We start from the raw sequence: 20,207 nt of genomic DNA on the forward strand, positions 1-20,207 counted from the left end.
TAAGGAATGAGAATTCTTTGTGTGAGAGTTGGTGGTCAACACATTTGACACTGGGAACACCTGGTGAAGGAAAGTTTTCATCACCAGCCAGAACCCGTTCCTGCACTGGATTGAATACCCACTTCCTCTCCAGACATCTGGATAATAATTGAGCTCACTGGCTCATGCTATTATTTGAAAATCCAGAAAGCAAATGATTGAATCCCAGTTAACCAATGAACATGTGGCTTTGTATCAATAGTATCACCAGGAGTAGTAATGTAGCCTGACCTTGAAGAGCAGTTGTGAGAGTTCACTGTCAACATTCTTTAATTAGCAAAAAGCAATTACAAATGTTTTTTTTTTCAATTATAAGTGTTCTAACCCCTATGATAGCTCACTGAGCTCCGGATGCCTGCCAGAACCCGTGGCGGTGATGATGACCATAGTAACAGTGCTTGTCACATGATGGTATTTACATACACTATCTTAACCTCACCATAACCCAGAAATGTACTGCTCACTAAAAGGAGGGGATATTTTAGTGCTTCATATTCATTTTTGAAATAAATGAAATATTCCCTAATTTTTGTGAGCAGTATACATATAACTATGTTCGTAGCCGAGGCTTAGGAAGTAGCTTGGCCAAGGCGACACAATAAGGAAGTTGGTTTTTGAACTGCTCTGTTTGTCTCCAGCGTGTCTTTTGTGTCTTCTGTTTGTATGCTTACTGTTTCACTGAAGGTAAGGACATTTTGTTGCTGTTATTCCCCATCCCCCCCCCCCCACACACACACACAGCACATCCACAGATAAATCACTCATCCACAGTGATTAATGGCAGGATACTGAAAAAGATGCTACTTATTTTCCTTCGGATCTATGTTAGCGGAGGGTGGGCTAATAAAAGAGAATGAATAACTGAAACTTACACCTGAATAAATTCTAGAGACCTGCTATACCACATGTGCCTAAGGTTAGCAACACTGTACTGCGTGCTTAAAAATTCGTTAAGAGGGAAGCTTTCATACTGTGTTTTTAACACAATAAAATATATATATATATATAATTTAGAAAGCTAGATCATGTTAAAAAACAAATGAACATTATCATGACATAACTATAACTAATGTGTGTTCAATTATACTAAGATCACATGACAGAAAAATCTGTGAGAAAATGTGTTATATGTATTGAAGTTAAATGTTAACTAACGGGAAAAACATGATTCATATTCTTTCAGATGTTTTCTGGTATCATGTATTTTATGAAAAATATGCAGAATATGAAAATAGTAGAATATGTAGAATTTTCATTAGAGTTAAGTAAGAATAAAAAAGTAGAGAAGGCATGTAAGAAAAAGTTTTAAAAAAAATAAAGCTCTAGAGATGTAATGATCATAAAAGAAATAGGTCAGGAAGATGTGGGGCTTCTGACTAGAAGGAGGCTAACTACTCACAGTAAGTCTTGCAACTTTCCCAGGAGAACTGCAATGAGTTAGATCTCAGCTGCCCAACGCTGAGCTGTATGCCTCAAGATTCTCACATGCATCATTAACATAAAAAAATTGTGAAAACTCAACATTCAGCCAAATTCTTCTGCTCTCCCAAAGGACTTGGACATGGTTCAGTCCATATTTTCAGTGACTTTTCATTTATCTTAACAGGTTTCTTTCAGCCCAGGTTAACTCTCTCCACAGTCTTGCCAGTGTAAAGCATTTCCAAGGGTCTGGCAGGGCAGCATCTGTGAGTGAGGTGCTTGTACCATAAAGGCTGCAGGCAGATCAGATGGTGTTGTTCACAGTCAGAGAAGACCCAGAATCTAGAAGAAAGTGTCTAAACACCTTTCCTGTTCTTCTCCCACTGTATTACTTCTCTCCTTTTTCTCCACTTTACTGACTTTCAAATTGAAGAGTGCTTGCATATTTTCATTTTAAAATGCCAAAAACTTAAACCAGAACCATCTGGAACGATTATGTAAATATAACTGTCAGTTAGGCAAACTGACCTTTGTTGCCACAAAGAAAGAGCCCTCTGGTTATCTGAAATATCCTTGTGATTCCCCATCAACCTCTCCCATAAAGTTTGCCCCACTTTAGCTATGAGAAAAAACAGTAATATAATTAAAATGGTTAAGAGAACCTAGCTGGAAGTGGTCGATTTTCATTGTGCTGTTGTTGACAGGGCCAAAGATGGTGATCACAGAGATTTTCCTGGTGGCCATCTTGCAGAAACTTTCCAGATATTCATCTCGCTGTTGCACATACATGTTGTTCTCAACCTTAGGAGCAGTGATCAGCTGGAGGTGGGCAAAGGCAAGTAGATATTAATTCATAGAGATAGTTTCACACTGAGGTAAAAACCAAAGGGGTGATAGGAAGAGAGAGCTGTAGTGACTGACACCAAAACTAAATTAAACTAAACTAAGTTAAGCTAAACTAAACTAAACTGGATTAAACTAAACTAGATGGTTTTGTTGGAGAGGTAGCATAATTAAGGTCAAAAGATTCTTTGGATAGGGCTTTTACTTTTAAATGGCTCCAGACAGCTTAGAGTTTTCTACTCGTTTCCACTATTTACCTTCCTTAATAGTCTCCCTGTGTCTTGGTTTTCTCATTTGAGAACTCTGCACAGCAGTACTTATTCTGCAAGTGTTGGGGTCACTGCATAAATACTTGGAATGTACAAATTTTTCAGTAAATGCTATCGTTTTCCCCTCATTTTAATCTTCATTATCTCAAGTGGCTGCTCTGATACTTGTGAATTGAGTGGTTACTACTATTATTTCACATATAGCAGGATGCAAAGAGAGTTTCATACCCAGATCTTGGGCACTGTGGAACATTCAATCGCTGACGTCTGCGATGAACACTGTCTATTTATTGTTTTCTGACTCATCACTGGGCTCAGAGACCAGCCCTATACGCGTTCTCCCATTTGACTACGTTCAAATTTATCAGCCAGTTCTCTACCTACCCATCTAATTCACTTGGTATTTCTCAGAGGAGAAGTTATTATGTTGTAGCTTCTTTCAAATTCTTTCTCAAAGTGGTTAAAATCTGGTCCCAACTCAATTCCCTCATTTATTTTTCTCTGTCAGAGATTGTTTACTGTTTCCTACAGCCTTTCCCTTCTGAGAATTCTCTATGCTCAACAAAATGCTATCCCTCATGGAAATCAAAGCACGCTCAATAGCTTTTGAGTACAACATTAACACAGGTTTTTCTGGGATAAAGTTATGTTTTTACTTCAGGATGTTATTTATTGTAAGTAGACATAATTTTACTTATTTTTGATTTTGTGTTTGTATGCTTGTTCAGATGAACATGATAGGTAGAAAATGCTTGTTTTAGAAATGTAATTTTTTCAAGAAGAAAAATAATCCGATATCCTCGAATTTATTTGTTGATTGCTACTTGGCCTTAAAAAAAGATTGAAGGTGGCTATAAAAAGAGGCAGTAATGGTATTTTTGATTTGTTTGTTCATTTTTAACTAGCTAAATGACCACTGAAGATATTTCCTGAGGTGTTTATGGTAACCCCAATTTTGGAGTTTTATTTTCTGTTGGTATAGTTTATATTTTTCTTTCTGGCTATTCTTTGCTCACAAACATGCTATTTTAAAATAAATAAAACGAACGTTTAAGTGAGAACGCAAAATAGTCAAAAGAAAGTTAAGATTTACTGGTAATGATCTTGGACTTCCTACTCTCACCGAAGCATAAGCTTATGATTAGAATATATGTAGAGGAGTCTCTAGGGCACAGCTGCCCAGAAGTAAGTGACTGATAATTACCTGCCTCTGGAACTTTAAATCCACACAAAGACTCCTTTTTTTCATCTCATAGTTTGCCACGAACCTACCTTTAAAGTTCAGGGATAGACCATGATATAACAGGATTTCAAGAGTCCTCAAAACACTCTCTGGTCTTCTTATCCCCCTTGTACATAATTGAGAATTTCAGACAATATATATATATATAATCATACGGAACGTCATCCTCCCCCCGTCTGGAAGTTTCTCCCAAAAATCTCTGAACAGTAGTATTAGGCCACCGGCTACCCAGAGGGAATCATACTGAAATAAAAATAAAGAGCTCTAATGTTTGTTTTCACCTAGGGACTTTTGCTTAAGGGTGCCTTAACCCACCATGAGGTGTCATTCATTTTGCATGACTCATTCCCCAGCTTCTGGCTCTCAATGATTTGACCCGAGCTCTCCCTTGCTAACCTTTCCTCCTACTCTCCCTTATGTGCCCTCTTCACCCCCTAGTCAGACCATTCTGAATTACGAAATGAAAGAAATCTTGGCGGAGTGGCAAGAGAAAGGGTGAATATAAACAAAGGTTGAGGGCTTGCATTTTAATCTTTATTCAACCCCGTGCTTCCATGTAGCCTGAACAGTGTAATGTAATCTTTTGAACCTTAGTTTTCTCATCTTTACAATGCTACAACTTTCCTGACAACCTCATAATGTAGTGAGAATTGAGAAAAAAGAAATATATAAAATTATATATATATATGTGTGTAAGGCTATGGTACCCATGATGTCCCCTCTTAATAGTTCACGCACATTTCTTCCTCTGCCCTGGCCTATATTACCTCTCCCATAGAGAAAGCCCTCATGTCCCCTTCAACTTATCTGACTCTGAGTCATTCTTCAAATGCAGCATCCTCCCTAAAGTCTTTCCAGCCTTTTATAATCACTTCTTTTTACTGTTCTGATAGTCTGCCTTGTGCACTCGGACGTTATATATTTCTTTGATTTATCGTTACATTTTCTGTTTATGTCAGAAATGTCAAAACTCCCTAATTACAGTGCAAGTTCTTCAAGGCTCTGGAGCCCCAGCCCCTCCCACTGCCATGCCCATGGTAGGGAAACAAACTCTGACCCACATTCCTCAGGTTACATGGATCATCACTCTAGTCAGAAACACAATGGTCCCCCACCCATGAATGTCTAGCTGCAGCCCCAAACCAGTGGGTTTATTCTCTTCCTCAAGTTCACATCAGGGAAAGTAGAAGAGGCTGACCATCTGAATATATTCCAAGGATTCTTTCCCTGTTTATTAACATCGTCCCATGAATTTTCCAGTTTGGCAGTATTTCAAACAGTATTTAAAACGGTAACCATTTCCAATCCTCTCTTCCTAAAAAGAGCATTTTAAAACTTCTCAGTAGTCCCTGGCCGGTTGGCTCAGCGGTAGAGCGTCGCCCTAGCGTGCGGAGGACCTGGGTTCGATTCCCCGCCAGGGCACACAGAAGAAGCGCCCATTTGCTTCTCCACCCCTCCGCCGCGCTTTCCTCTCTGTCTCTCTCTTCCCCTCCCGCAGCCAAGGCTCCATTGGAGCAAAGATGGCCCGGGCGCTGGGGATGGCTCTGTGGCCTCTGCCTCAGGCGCTAGAGTGGCTCTGGTCGCAATATGGCGACGCCCAGGATGGGCAGAGCATCACCCCCTGGTGGGCAGAGCTTCGCCCCATGGTGGGCGTGCCGGGTGGATCCCAGTCGGGCGCATGCCGGTGTCTGACTGCCTCTCCCCGTTTCCAGCTTCAGAAAAATGAAAAAAAAGAAAAGAAAAAAACCAAAAACTTCTCAGTAAACATTATTGTCTAGTACTTGGCCTCTTTCCAGTTTAGTGGCAATAAATCGGGAATGCCTCATGAATTTAGAATTGTGTTGTGGTTCTTTTTTATGTTTATCTTCCAAAAGTGTTTTGGCACAAGGAGTCTCAGCGTATAATGAAGACAGTTTTCCTTAATAAAAGGAGCAAACAGGAATAGGAAATGCTAGGGGGGAAGTATTTTAAGTCTTATATTATTCTAAATACTGTGTTAGGCTCAAAACACTAGATTTTTACAGGATTCTAAAAAATAACATTCAAGCTAGTGTTCTGCCTTAGTAAAGCAGAGCTGTATCTCCTTTACTAAAATTAAATCAAATAAGTAGATTGTTGTCCCAATATCCAGATTTCCAAACTAAGGTAGAAAGTATTAAACCACTTAAATTACAGGAGATTGTCTCCAAAGAATGCTTAAACTTGAACTTGAATCTCTGCACTTCAGCGCTATGAAGCCTCTTGTTAATTGACAGGAGGTGGATTGACAGTAGGGCACCAAATGATGGCTTGTCAGCCATACTCCACATAGTCTAGGCAGGGGTCCCCAAACTACGGCCTGTGGGCCGCAATGCGGCCCCCTGAGGCCATTTATCCAGCCCCCACTGCACTTCTGGAAGGGGCACCTCTTTCATTGGTGGTCAGTGAGAGGACCACTGTATTTGGCAGCCCTCCAATGGTCTGAGGGACAGTGAACTGGCCCCCTGTGTAAAAAGTTTGGAGACCCCTGGTAGTGTCTCCATTCTCACCATTGTCACCCCCACACTGATACCAGCCCATCTGAGGGATTGGGTTAACTGGTATTCAATATATTGTTTGTTTGTTTTTTAAATAAATTTTTATTAATGTTAATGGGGCGACATCAATAAATCAGGGTACATATATTCAAAGAAAACATGTCCAGATTATCTTGTCATTCAATTATGTTGCATACCTATCACCCAAAGTCAGATTGTCCTCCGTCACCTTTTATCTAGTTTTCTTTGTGCCAATATATTGTTTAGACTGCCTGGCAGGAAAGCCAAGGAGTTGAGGTACAGAAAACTAGCTGGATATTCAAGGCAGAAACTGTGCACCAGTGCTCAGCACAAAATGCTGACAACTGATATGCCTTACCATTTATCTGAGCAATTCAAGGTTCAAAATGAAATTTTAAATGTCTGTATTAATTAACTAACAGGAAACTTTCTCAGTTTCCCCTTCACTTTATGGCACATTCCCCACATGTATACCCATCGGAAGGCAGGATGGGGGAGAGGCTTGAACAGGGGCTTTAAAATCAAGCATATCTGAGTTCTAATTCTGGCTTTGCCATATGTCAGTGGTCCCCAACCCCCGGGCTGTGGACCAGTACCGGTCCGTGGGCCATTTGGTACCGGTCTGCAGAGAAAGAATAAATAACTTACATTATTTCCGTTTTATTTATATTTAAGTCTGAACGATGTTTTATTTTTTAAAAATGACCAGATTCCCTCTGTTACATCTGTCTAAAACTCACTCTTGACGCTTGTCTCGTAAATTCGACAATTATATTTAAAAATACCACAGTTTTTATGCCGGTCGCATAATTTTATTTTGTGCATTTATCCGTCCCACCCTAAAGGCCGGTCCGTGAAAATATTTTCTGACATTAAACCGGTCCGTGGCCCAAAAAATGTTGGAGACCACTGCTGTATGTTAACTATACAGCTAGGGAAAGTTTGCAACCTCTCTAAGCCTCTGTTTCCTTGTCTGTAAAATGGAATTAAGTCCTTCTTCATGGGATTGTTGTGAAAATTAAATCAAGCAGTCTTGAAGAGCCCCAGCAGGAAGTGCTCTTTTTCTCTGACAGACTGAGAGGCAGGAGGGGTGGGGAGTGGGGGGTGGTTGGAGGCTGGACCTTAGGCCTAAGAAAAAGACACCTGGTTTCTCCTGCAGCTCTTGTGAAAGCTTCTAGAATGCTGTTCACCCAACCACACCTATACCATTGCTGCCAGAGCTTCCCTTAGTCATTGGCTCAGTAGAGGTTATGTGATATTTTTACATCAAAATAATGATATTAGTAAATGTGAAGCATTGGAGGTCCACGATAAACCATAACAGGGCACCAGGTTACTGAAAACTGGAAAGATAAGCTGAAGGTCTGCACAGTTTCTCGGAATGCAAACCTCATTTAAGCCTGAGCACACTGGGTTAGGCTGTGGCCAGTTAGAGGCATATATTGTCAGCCATACTTGAACAGTTTGGAGAGCGCTAAGCCTTAATGAATATTAACTGAATCACCGAGTTTCCTGAATAACATCAGCCATGGCTGATGGGGAAAATGAGTGGAAAAACAATAAAGGCACCGACCTGGTCTTTCACTCAGAAACACAAATCTCTCCTCTTTCTGGTCAGTTTCTTCTCTCCATCTTTTGATATTGTATCATGTTTATTTCATCTTGTCTTTTCTAATCATTCTTATTTTAGATGTCATTAGTTCTTTGGAAAACACATTTCTGATACGATCTTCAGCTGGGCACATGTGGGATTGCAAGACTGAAATGCCTTTTGTTGGGACTTTCTTTGGAAAAACAAACCCGGTTCTCTCACCAGCCACCAAGAGCAACATCGTCAGGAGCAAACCCAGCTGGGTTCTGTTTTGCCTCACATGACATCAGCACAAGCTGTCATTTGAGTTTCATTTGCTAGAAATTTATGATCAGGGATACTGTGAAAAGCAGAAAAGACCCAGCTGGGCCTTCAAATCCCTGACTAAGGGAGTGAGAGAAAGGCAGAGAAATAAAAGGCATGACTAATATCAGGAATATGTATTTAAAAAACCCCTTTCCTTTGACTCACAAATTAGCAGTAATAGAAGTATTTACCGATTGGTATGCAATTACAATCCTGACAGCTTACCCATGATTATTTTCCCTTAGTTAAAACCTGAGCATAAGGATTGCGTTGCCCTCCCTGTTGGCTAAATGGCCAAGGTTGGGTAATGTGCTTTAGCAAGCTGGACAAAGTCCCAGGTACCCAGGAGGAGGGCAACAGAGCATACCACCAATGCTTTTCCACAGCTCAAAGAAAGCAGTTTCCCCCACGGGTTCCAGGTAAACAGTCAGGTTCCAGGTAGAGTGATTCTGGAACCAGTGATTCTTTTGGTTCTCACTAGAACACCCCCATTTAAGTTTATTGTTAGATTCAGGGAGTATATCTCGCCAGGATGTAACATTTATGTACTCTGGGAATAACCAAGTAGCTGTTCAACTACTCTGACAGCCTCTCCTCTGCTAACCTAGGTTTATAAAGTTATTTTAAGGCTCTGGTTAAAAACAAGTAACAATATATAAAAAAAAATAACACATACACAAAAGAAAATCTATAGTGTCAACTAAAACTTAGGTTTTGTTCTAATACATAAATACATGATTGATGGAACAGCTAAGAAAAGTTGGGAATATGCCCCCACCCATTATACGTAATGGGAACTCTGCTCTGAATAACATTTCAAATGCATATTTAAACTTTTTGAAACCATTAAAGATAAGTGAATAGCAGAATCTCTCTGGCTCAGATCATTAATTCAAATTTAAGCCAGATTGGGGGCGGGGAGACTGAAAACCCTCTCAGAGATGCCTTGCCTTGAGAGAGGAATGCCCATCTCCTCTAACAGGGAACATACAGGGTATGAGTCACCTTGTGCCTGCAGTAGGATAACCAGGAGATGGCTCCCTCCCACCCAGGTATCTGAGAATAATTTCTGATTCATATTACTCAACATTAATTTACTGATCATTTTTCTCTGAAATAATTGTATCATACTCTTTTCCTCCTTGGCAGCTTGGTGTAAAATGATAGCATTAGGTAGCTAGGGGTAAAATCTTGAAAGGGGTCTAAGAGTGGGTGAAGAGACTTGGAGAAGAGAAGGAACCGTTTTCACATGGCTGATGAGAACTGCCCTTCCATTTAGGGTGGGGCTTATTTCTGACCAAAGCCTTTCCTCTGAGGTTTGACTAGATACTGTTATTATTCTTTGGATGTTGGCAAGTAATAGCCAAAGAGATAGCTACTGAGATACACCTGTGACTCACTCAATTCTAGTGGCACTCAGAAACAGAGGCAAAGTGGAAGTAAGGACTGCTTGTCTCAGTTCTTTCTCTCTCTCTCTCTCTCTCTCTCTCTCTCTCTCTCACACACACACACACACACACACACACACACTCATGCTCATTTCGTAGAGTCTCAGGGAAACTGACATCTGGACTCCAAGTTCAGATGTGTCTCTAGGGTATTGGAAATTCGAACAATTAATCCAGTTGCCAGCCTTTTGGCCTCTTACTGATTGGCCCAGTGATGAAAGAGCGGCCTTAAAGGATGAAAATATCAGCCAGCTGGTTTAACAGCATTCATGAAGTTCACACCAAAATATATCCCCTCCCCTCTCCCAGTCATACCTACTCTCCACCAGGCAGCCTTACTTATCTCTATGAGTTTTTCCATTGTTGATGTAGATCCAATAAGGAGGGTCAAGAGAAACCTTGTTATTTCTCCACACACATATTTCTAGTTTCTAAACTCAAGAAGAGAGAAACTTTTTTCCCTCAGTTGTGACCAGAGTGAATGTGTACCATTTTAGGAAATTCATTCTTAGGAACTTCATTCTTTTTTTTGTTCCTTTGAACTCAGTAAAATGGAGCAGTATCCAGAACTCTGCCTCGGAAGAGAGGAGGAAGGATGGGGGATGAGTACTGATAAGTTTGGAAGAAGACGATTACAGGTGCTTCCCTGGGTTCACGTCTAAGGTCCCCTGGCCAATGGCTTGGAGCGTGTGTGGGAAAAGATTCACAGAGAATCTAAACCAAAAAGGAGCTGCTGGCTCGCCTGCCCTTCCTTGACACACCACCTGGTCTCCCTGACATGGCACAGGTCCAACCCGGGTCTGTCATCCAGCAACAGTGGTTTTAGAAAAACAACAAACCGACCGTGAACACGCCCTGCCTCAGCCCACAGAACAATGGCAAGGAGCAGCTTACTTACGAGGAGCCTGCGCTTGCCTTCGAAGGAGCGCAGCAGGTCGGCCAGCAGCGTCCTGGGGCTCGGGGTGAAGTCCTTGGCGGTGGGCTTCAGGAAGCCCTCTGGCTCGGGCTTCCCCACTTTCTTCTTCTTGCTCTTGTCCTTCTCGGGTCTGCCCTTTTTCTCAGCCTTGTCCTTCTTCATTTGCTTTTCGCTTTTGAGTAACTTCTCCGCTTTCTCATTCTTCATCTTTTTTTTCTTCTCCTTCTCAGGTTTCTCAAGCTTTTCGTGCTTTTTCGACTCTCTGGCTTTCTTGGGGGGGATGTTCCCCACGTGCAGCTCCTCCTCCAGCTGAGAGGCGGTAGGCCGGCTGGGGTCATATTTATCCTCATACTCATTGCTAAGAATTTTGTCCTGGACTTTCTTTTTGGGAGGTTTGCCCTTGGCTGGTTTGTGAGGACCTGCCACCACCACGTTCGGGTCCCGGTGGCCGTGCTCCCGCCTGTCGGTGCGGTTGTCCCGGAAACGGCCCGGGCCGGCCCTGGCGCCCTGCTCGTGCTCCGAGGTGGGCGTGGGAGGCGCGGCCGTGGAGCCCTCGGCGCTGGGGGCCTTGCTGGGCCTCCGGGTGGCCTGCGGCCTCTCCCTCGGCGGCTCCTTCCTGGGTGGGGGGTGGAGGTGCTCGGAGGCCACGGGGGCGCCCCTGGCCGTGGTCACCTCGGCCGTGGCCGGGGGCCGGTGGGCGTCTGCGGGGTGCCCCCGGGGGGTCCAGGGCCTCGGGGTGGTCGGCGGGGCCGTGGTGCTGGTAGGTCTGGCAGCCGCAGTCACCGCCCGAGCAGTGGCCTGGGTCACGGTGGTGCCCGGAGCCGGAGGCCCGGTGGTGACCCTCGGGGTGGGCGTGGGCGTGGGCGGCGCTGCCCCCGGGGTGGTGGCCGCCTTTCTCAGCACCTTCGCGCGGCTCTCCCGGGTGGGCGGCCCTGGGGCTCTCCTGGGGTCTTCTCGCCTCCTCTCACCGCCCGCGCCCCCGCCACCGCTCCCCTCCTGCACCACCTGGCCCTCCACCCCGGAGGCCTTGCACTTCTGCACGAAGCCCTTCTGCCTGATCTTCTCGATCTTGCGGATGGGGCCCTGGTCGATGACCTCGTACATGGCCTCCAGCCTGACCGGGTACGGGTAGCGCTCCTCCACCTGCAGCGTCTTCTTCAGCAGCACCATGCCGAACTTGCCCTTCTCCAGCTGCAGGAAGCTCATGAGCTTGGGGATGAGGCTGGGCTCCAGGGCCTGCTCCAGGACGCGGCCCTCGCTGGTGACCCTGCGCACCTTGCCGCCCTCCTCGCCGGCCTGGTGGAACAGCACGATCTGCTGGATGTGCCTCTCGGCCAGCTCGCAGTACACGTCGGCCTTCAGCAGGCTCATCATCAGGCGGTAGTAGCCTTCCGAGGCGTGCGGGGCCGAGATGACCCACACGCGGCTCTTCCCCGCGAAGCTGGCCAGGATGTTGGGCGAGCTGGACCCGGACGGGAAGCGCAACATTCTAGACCGAGCTGAGGACCCTTCATCTCGGACCATCTCCCGGGGAGAACTCCGGGCTGTTGGCTTCCGCTCGGGTTTCACGAGGGCCCCACTGATTCCCAGCGGGGCCAGAGGGGCCTTCTCGGGAGCTACTCTCAACACTGGCACCCTGCTCCTTCTTTGGAGAGGCTGAAGGTTTCGTTCGTCCAGAGTGGTTCTCTCAAGTCCCTGAGACTTCCCCATGTGCCTCAACAACCGAGCTGGCCTTCGGTTGCCTCGGGAACCCAGAGCCACTTTCTGCGCTCCGTGGCTCCCCCCCTTCATGGCCTGGGGTTGGGGTTCCGATCCACACACCAGCCACAATGCCAACAGCATGGTAAAACTGGGTCCCATTCTCCATATCATGGTGCAGTCCACTTGGGGAGGCAGCAAGGTCAAAAGATGAAAGGGGGAGGGAAAGGGAAAAGGAAGGGGAGAAAAGAAAGAAAATTATTTAATTGCAAACAGACCTGGGCACTTTCCCTTTCTCTATTTTGGCTAAAGCCTGGGGGAAGGGGTGGTTATAGAAGGAGGGAATGGAAAATAAGATGAGATCCTGTTACTTATAAGCCCCTGTAATTTGTCAGTGCTTAGCAGAGACAGTTACATTAAGCAGGAAGCCCAACTCAGTGCCCCCTTCAGCATGCTTGCACCCTTTCAACTGACGGTCTGATGCTTTAGAGAAAATGTGCACTGAGCATATTAATTATGACAACATTCCCAGTTCATCTCTTCAAACAAGCAACAAAGAAACAAACACACTGAAAGCAGAAAGAGTTACACACTTACATTGTGGCTCATGGAGATGGAATGGAGAGGGTTTCAACAGCAACCTGAAGTGTGGTGTCCCAGGACAGTTCCCTAGATGCAATGCCCTTCCTCCCCAGCCTCTGTCTCCTCTGCGAGGCTGGGCTGCAGCTCCAGTGCCCAAAGCCGCCTGTCCTGACCTGAGGGCTCAGCTGCTGGCTTCTTTTCTTTCTGGCTGTCTTTTTACCTTCTTGACAAGTAGGCTGAGGTGACAGGAGCTGTCCCTTTAAGTCTTTGCATCTTCATTTTTCTGCAGTTTCTGCTCAGTCTTGGGTCTGAGTATGCCAGTCCCAGTGCCGACACACAGGACGCTCCTTGAAGTGCAGCCCAGCGACTTCTGAATCTCACTCTTTTCTCTCTTTAGAGTTCCAGGAACCTTCTTATCACCCTACACCCCCCACCCCCCGTCTGGCTTAGTTTCTTTGTTTCCGAGCGTAAAAGCACTGGGATTAATATGTTTTCCAGGCTGAGGGAAAACACAGGAATGTGATGTTGAAAATAGGCTTTTTCTCTTTTCCTATGCCTCTCTCCTCCCTTTATTTCTCCCCACCTTTTTTTCTCCTCTTTTCCTTCTCCCCTTTCTTCTTCTTCTTGCCTGGATTCAGTCCCAGGAATGCCAGGATAACCTCAGTTTTGATCCAAACCAAACTCAAACAACAGCAGCCACTGGAAATCAAGGAAACTTCACTGAGAATTTAACAGATCAGCAAAACACCGCCTCCTTCCCATTTCAGCATGTTGAGAGTGGACTCGGTGGGGTGAGGAGGGAGAGGGCTGTTCTTTGGGTGGGGGCAAGTTTTGAAACACTACCCATCATCATAAATCACTTCAGAATAGGATGGCTGAGGACTTAACCCCTTCCATACTGAAAAACAGGATACTTTCCCTTCCTGTCTGTACTCACACTGCATTCTGGAAAGGAAAAATTCTTGGTTTTCTCCATCTGACTCCTTGATTTTCCTAGAGACAGATAATCATTTGGGTCAGGGTGCTTGGCTGTGCGCACACAGACAGTATATATATTTTTAGTTCCGTGTATATATTTTTTTATCTTTTTCTCCCTGCTTCATGAATTTAGTTTGAGGTTGGAAAAGTCCATGGAAAACATGACTAGGTTGTTTTTATTTTATGCTAATTGGAGATCATATTACGTATTCTTGTTCCTAGTTTTCTCCTTTGGCATGGAAGGAAACTGGTAAAAGGTTAGAAATGCAGGCAATAGCCGTTGTTTCCCCGAGACTGTGGTCAGCCATTACATCAGGGAAGGGGCATTACGATCTCCAGTTCTGGGTTCTGGCTAGAGATGGTATGCTAAGACCTTCATTAGTGGCATGTGAGTGTATGTGTGTGCATGCGTGTGTGCATGTATGTGTAATACAACGCTTTGTTCTCCAAAAAGCTTCAGTTACCTAGAAGGCTTTAAGCAATCCTTAGAGGTAGTCATATCATGTTCCAAAGGAGAGACTGAGGCAGCCCTCTGTGTCCACCTCCTGGGTCTGTCATGAGGATTCAGCTTTTAGGTGGGTGGAAAGTTGCCTCAGGTTATACCAATATATCTTTCAGCTTTTCCAAGAGAATTGGTGTGAATTGCCCCAGACAGTGGCAAGCCAGGTTTTCAAAAGGCCCTTTGGAAACTAGGACATGCTAATGGAGACTCTCACTGAATAAAATGTGGTCCTTAGTTGCTACTCCTTGATCAGCCCATCTCTAATTGGTGGGCTGATTAGAGCTTTTCTTTCACATAAGCTCCCAGCACTGAAGGCCTGTAGGGGGTTGAGTCTAAGGCTCTCAGCCCACAGCTTGAAGACCAAGAGGTGCCAAGAGGAAACGCCCTCCTGTGGAGTCCTCAGAGACACCTGTGACAGCAGTGACAAAGACAGAGACCCCTGACCACCAGGGTCAAAGGAGATTTTTCAAGTTGATCAAATGCCTGTGCTAAGTTGGACAGTCCTAGATGTTATTTCCTTTCTCCAGTGTTCCATACTGTCCTTTTCAAGGTTTTTCCCCTTTTTTCTTTTCCTTTTATCTTTTCGCTACTGGTAACAACTACCACTTATAGAGCATTTTTATGTGAGGCTCTAGGCTTGAAACTTTCATACATTCTTTTATCTAACCCTCACACCATCCACAGGAGATGGATAGGATTATTCTCATTTTACTGAGAAATGAGAAAAACTGAGGCTTAGTATGTTTAAATCAATTGCTTACTGTCTTACGAATGGTAGTCGTAGTGCTGAAATGGAACCCAGGACTAGAACTGGCTACAAAGCACGTATTCTTCTGCCTCTCTCTGTTATTTTCTTACCACACCTTTTCTTTTTTCTTCCTTTAATACCTTTTTTTTTTCTATTTCCCATAGTCATAAAAGAGTCTCATTCATTTGCTCAGCTAGAGCACTTATACTTTAGAGTATTACTTTCTGAAGCACTTTCGTAGTAGTACTTATTACCTCTCTGAATAGGTCCTCAGTGTGGTCTTTTATCTTTTTCCTTGAATATCACATGGTTTCCACCAACTGCCAACGATATGTGCACAACATTTGTCACCTATGCACTAGTATAGTTGAAATGCACACATTTTAGAGCTCAGCATTTGACTAAGAGGGGAAGCCAGCCCAACCATGAGCTGTGTCCGTTTTCCTGGGGGCCTCAGGTTTTCTTCCCGTCTGTGAACTTCAGCCACTAGATGGCGAGCTCAACACATGTGTGGGAGAGGACCTAATAATGCCACCTGGGTGTCTCCCCAACTCTTCCCCACCCCCACCGCAGACACACCGGCAAAGTGGGGTTTCTTGTACCTACTCAGGGTTTTTTTTACCTCAATGTCTAAAGCCTTCCCTGGCACCTCAGAAAAGCTCCCCAGGGAAGTCCAAGGATTAGAGAAATTAGTAAATTAGCATCTACTTTCTGGAGAAGGCCGTGATGATATATGGTTAGTAATGATCCTCAATTTTTAGTCTATGATTAAAAAGTCTCCCATTTAGCTTTTTCCATCTTTTCTGTAACCTAAGAAAGAAATATTAACTAATTAACAGGGACACACAAAAGAGATGAGAAAAATTTATATCGAATCAAAGATAAAATAAATAAAATTCAAAAGTAGATTTTAGAAATGCTAATTTTAGAACTCACTGACAAGAAACCTGACATGAGTTGCATAGTAATTTGGAAGGAAGAAAGAACAGAATGTGCAAAACAAGATTGCTTTAAAGACACTGGGGTAGAGGGGAGTTATTTGATGAAAATCAGAATAAATGTAAGGAGTCATCCACAAGGCGGTGTGCTAACTGGTCACACCCACACTGACCTAAGCCTTCAGCAACCTGGGACTGAGACTCAGGCACACATGCTATCCCAGGCCTCCTAGGGAAACCATGGTTTCTGACACATGTAGTTTGTTCCTTTGGTGGATGTTACTGACTTGAATTCAAAACATTGTTCGATTGCCTGGAAAAAAAAATTTGCTTAAGAAGAAATGAGGAAAAATAAAAGAAGGCGAAATACAAGATCTTCCATGTGGTCTCAGAGGGTAACCACTTCTCCTGCCCTGTGATAACCTGTTTCCCTAGCAAGAAAAAAAAGTAGAGCCATTTTATCACAGCTTTATGGCAGAGACACAAACAATATTCACATCGAGGATCATGCTACATGCTTTTTCTTTCTGTGTCTAGACCAGGGGTCTCAAATTCACGGCCCGCGGGCCGCATGTGGCCCGCAGACTAATCCACAAAGTTCAAAATATTTTGGATAAAATTAAGTAAGCCTAGGGGCCTACTTGTATTTTTCATTTCTCTAGCATCCTAGCTAGATATTAGCTTAGTTAACAGCAGTTGTGATGCGAACTACAGTTTCTGGTCGTTTTGTGACACTGAGTAAACTGCATGTACGATTGTGCTTGTTGTACTGATTTTTTTTGTTTTCAACTGCAGTGAGAAAAGTGTTGCGTAACAGTTGCCTTTTGTAGACCTAGTGCGGCCTGCCCAACGGCTGTGATCTTGCTCTGCGGCCCACATGCTGAGTTGAGTTTGAGACCCCTGGTTTAGACTATAATCAATGTTCAGTTTTAAGCCATTCTTCTGTCCTTCAAAATAAAAAGGAGTTCTTTCTTAATATTCATAGAGTAGAACATGCTAAAGAAGTAAACAGCAAAGTCAAGGGGAAAGCCCGTGCTGACTGTTAACTCAGGTCGCTGCTGCAGACCATACAGGCTCTGAGGAAGGGTAACCCCCCCAAAATAAACCCTCTGAAAGTACTCTGAAATGTCAACAAGGTCACATGTTTCCAGAGTTGAAAGATATGTATACTTTGAAAATAAATGAATAGATCATAAAAATAAAAGTTACCTGATAGAATAGTGGCCAAAATTATTTGGAAGAATGTTTTAATATTCTTTTTTATTCATTTATTTTTAATTACTTTAGAATTTATTGGAGAAATCTTGAAGGGACTTTTTTTTGTAGGTGGAAAGTTGTTTAAGAACTTAATGAATTCTTAATTAGTCCAAATAGAAGGATCTTGCCATAGCAGACATTAAGAACCTATATAAGTGGCTTATTGGCTCATTTAAAACTTTTGACATCTTTGATTTAAAGTTCATGTTTTTATTGGTTGCCATTTTGTATTAGTAGTGTAAACTTGTGGGCATATCAATTTTCTGTTTGGGTGGCTTAATTCTAGGCTGGGAATACATGAATAGTACTTGGTTCAAAGTCTTCACCATTGGCCATTTACTGCATACAAAAGATTTATATGAACCAGGTTTGAAGGGGAAAATTCTGATTATGCTGCTCTCCATGCTCTTAGGTATAGCCAAAAAGGGAGTCATGATTTTATCTCTCTCTTTCTTCTTTCAGCCCATATCTCTCAAAAGCTCTCCCAGAGTGCAAACTTTGTACCAGGAACAACAGAGAACCAGGCAGTCTCTTCCCTTTAGAAGCCCGCAGTCCACCGAGAAAGAAAAACAAGTACTAGTTGATTGTACTCTCTGCAGCAGCACTGCTGACTTTCTCTTTATATAAGAAGTCAGTGCTGACTATGGCTGCAGCCAGTATGCACGGAGCTCATTCCTGGCCAAGATGTTGTTGCTTTGTTGGAGCAGGATTTACCCAGAAAGAGGCTGCCCATGGCAGCCACTGTGTGGCACCTGGAAAATCTTGCTTGGTACGTTCTTCTGGCTTTAGAGTCCACTAGTCTACAAGGTTCCAAGATAATCTGGCTGACAGGAGGTGCTACATTGCCTGGCATTCCTTTCATTCTCACTTTCCAGGTCTCATCTTGGCTCTGTCTTTTGCACCTGTCCTTCTGTTATAAAGTAGCGTACCTTAATTCTTTGGGTTTATGTAGAGACACCAAGGCAGGATACGGAAGAATTTTTAGAAAGAGATTTATTAATAAGCCGGCTACATCTGACTTACATGGTTATAGCTAACCCAAATCGTGTGTGTGTGCAAAATAGCCCTGAAGCTAGTTATATAGACTTAATCACATATAGGTTGGGGGAAATAGGAGGGGGAGCATGACACAATAATCAATCATTAACAAACTTACAACATTTGTCTATAGGATCTATAAAAAATATTCCTACATATTAAAACTTACAAGGTAACATGATAGTGATGTCGTTTTACATATCAAAGACATTCACAAATCTTTTAGTGTCTACCTCCCATTCCTTTGTCTTCTAGAGGTATATGTTACTCTCAGGACTCCAGGAAGGGAGGAAGGGTTAAAATCAGTGTAGGATATGTGAATATTGTCTCTTATTGAAAGGGAAAGGAAGTTTTTAGATAACCTTTATCTTCTTTGTTTTCTAGCAAGTAGTGGCCTCAGTCCTTCCAGAGAACTAGTTAAATTATGACTAGATGACCCATTTGTCCTTGTAAGCCAGAAAGCTTATGCATTCTTCTCCCTTCATTTTCCACAGAATTCAGGGGGCAAGAAGCCTGACTTTTCCTCTTTAAAATGGCATTGCCAATACTGTTTTACAGCTTTTTGGCACCTTATCACACTTCTAGGATTGCCCTGTCTTTTATTTCTTGTTATTCTGTATTGATCCTTCACTCCAGGTTTTAACTGTGTCACTCAGAACATCACCTGATGTAAGAAGCAGTTAACCAACAGGATGCCAATACATTCATCAAATATTTATTCAATGCCAGGCATTGTGATAATTACTAGGGATATAACAATGAATGAGTTCCTGACCTCATGGAGCTTATATTCCAAGGGTAGAAAATAGGCAACAGAATTTATATATATATATATATACCTATACCTAGATGCAAGCTTGGAAGAAAATTTTTAATTGAGAAGGGAGTGAAAGGTAATGAAAGCAAGGAAGGATAACAGTCCAAAGTGAGGCTAGGGAAGCAAGTCACTCAAGTAGTGGCAGAGGGGATGAACATTCGAAGTAGAGGGAACAGCAATACATAGGCATTGAATCAGGGGTTGTTCTACAAGTGTATCCCAGATGAGGACTGTTAGAGGATTTTAAGCAAGGATGTGGCAAGGCAATATGTGTTAAGGAGATCATTATGGGTGCTACGTAGAAAGTAGAGTATGCGGGCAAGAATGGCTATGGCAAGACCAGTTAAGACAGTGGTCCCCAACCTTTTTTGGGCCACAGACTGGTTTAATGTCAGAAAATATTTTCACGGACCGGCCTTTAGGGTGGGACGGATAAATGTATCACATGACTGAGACAAGTGTCAAGAGTGAGTCTTAGACGGATGTAACAGAGGGAATCTGGTCATTTTTTAAAAAATAAAACATCATTCAGACTTAAATATAAATGAGACAGAAATAATGTAAGTTATTTATTCTTTCTCTGAGGACCAGTACCAAACGGCCCACAGACCAGTAGCGTTCCATGGCCCGGGGACTGGGGACCACTGAGTTAGGAAGACAATGTACTAGTCAAGTGAAAGGTATTGTAGCTTAAATTAGGGTCCCGATAGCAGTGTAGGTGCAAAAAAGGCATCCTCTTTGGTATATATGTTGAAGCCAGAGCTGATAGGAGTAATTTTGGGCAGAGACAATCCGGTGTGTGTGTGTGTGTGTGTGTGTGTGTGTGTGTGTGTGTGTGTGTGTGTGTGTGTGTTTTAAAATCCTGTTAGACATTCTGGCACAGAGCTTCAGCAAGCAATTTGGTACATGAGTCTGGACTTCAAGGGCAACTGGTCCTGTAATTAGAAATTTGAAAGCCTATTTAAAAGATGAAGCTGGAAGGAATAATTTAAGGAGTGAGTATAGGTGAAGATGAAGAATCCTCCGGCCTAGCATGCA

The 20,207-nt window shown here is 43.4% G+C and overlaps 1 protein-coding gene across 1 annotated transcript in view; it reads right to left on the bottom strand.

Moving 5' to 3' along the window:
* The window catches only part of CCDC80 (coiled-coil domain containing 80), a 36,182-nt gene extending 22,471 nt beyond the window's left edge, over positions 1–13,711 (bottom strand). Inside the window, exons 1-3 of the mRNA XM_066347218.1 lie at positions 12,907–13,711; positions 10,594–12,494; positions 2,121–2,277 (exon numbers count right to left, since the gene is read on the bottom strand). Coding sequence (XP_066203315.1) covers positions 2,121–2,277; positions 10,594–12,483 — 2,047 coding nt within the window. The 5' untranslated portion in view covers positions 12,484–12,494; positions 12,907–13,711. The remainder of the gene's footprint in view (positions 1–2,120; positions 2,278–10,593; positions 12,495–12,906) is intronic.
* Between the last annotated feature and the right edge of the window lie 6,496 nt (positions 13,712–20,207).

Source organism: Saccopteryx leptura, chromosome 8, assembly GCF_036850995.1.
Source record: "Saccopteryx leptura isolate mSacLep1 chromosome 8, mSacLep1_pri_phased_curated, whole genome shotgun sequence".
Classification (NCBI taxonomy): domain Eukaryota; kingdom Metazoa; phylum Chordata; class Mammalia; order Chiroptera; family Emballonuridae; genus Saccopteryx; species Saccopteryx leptura.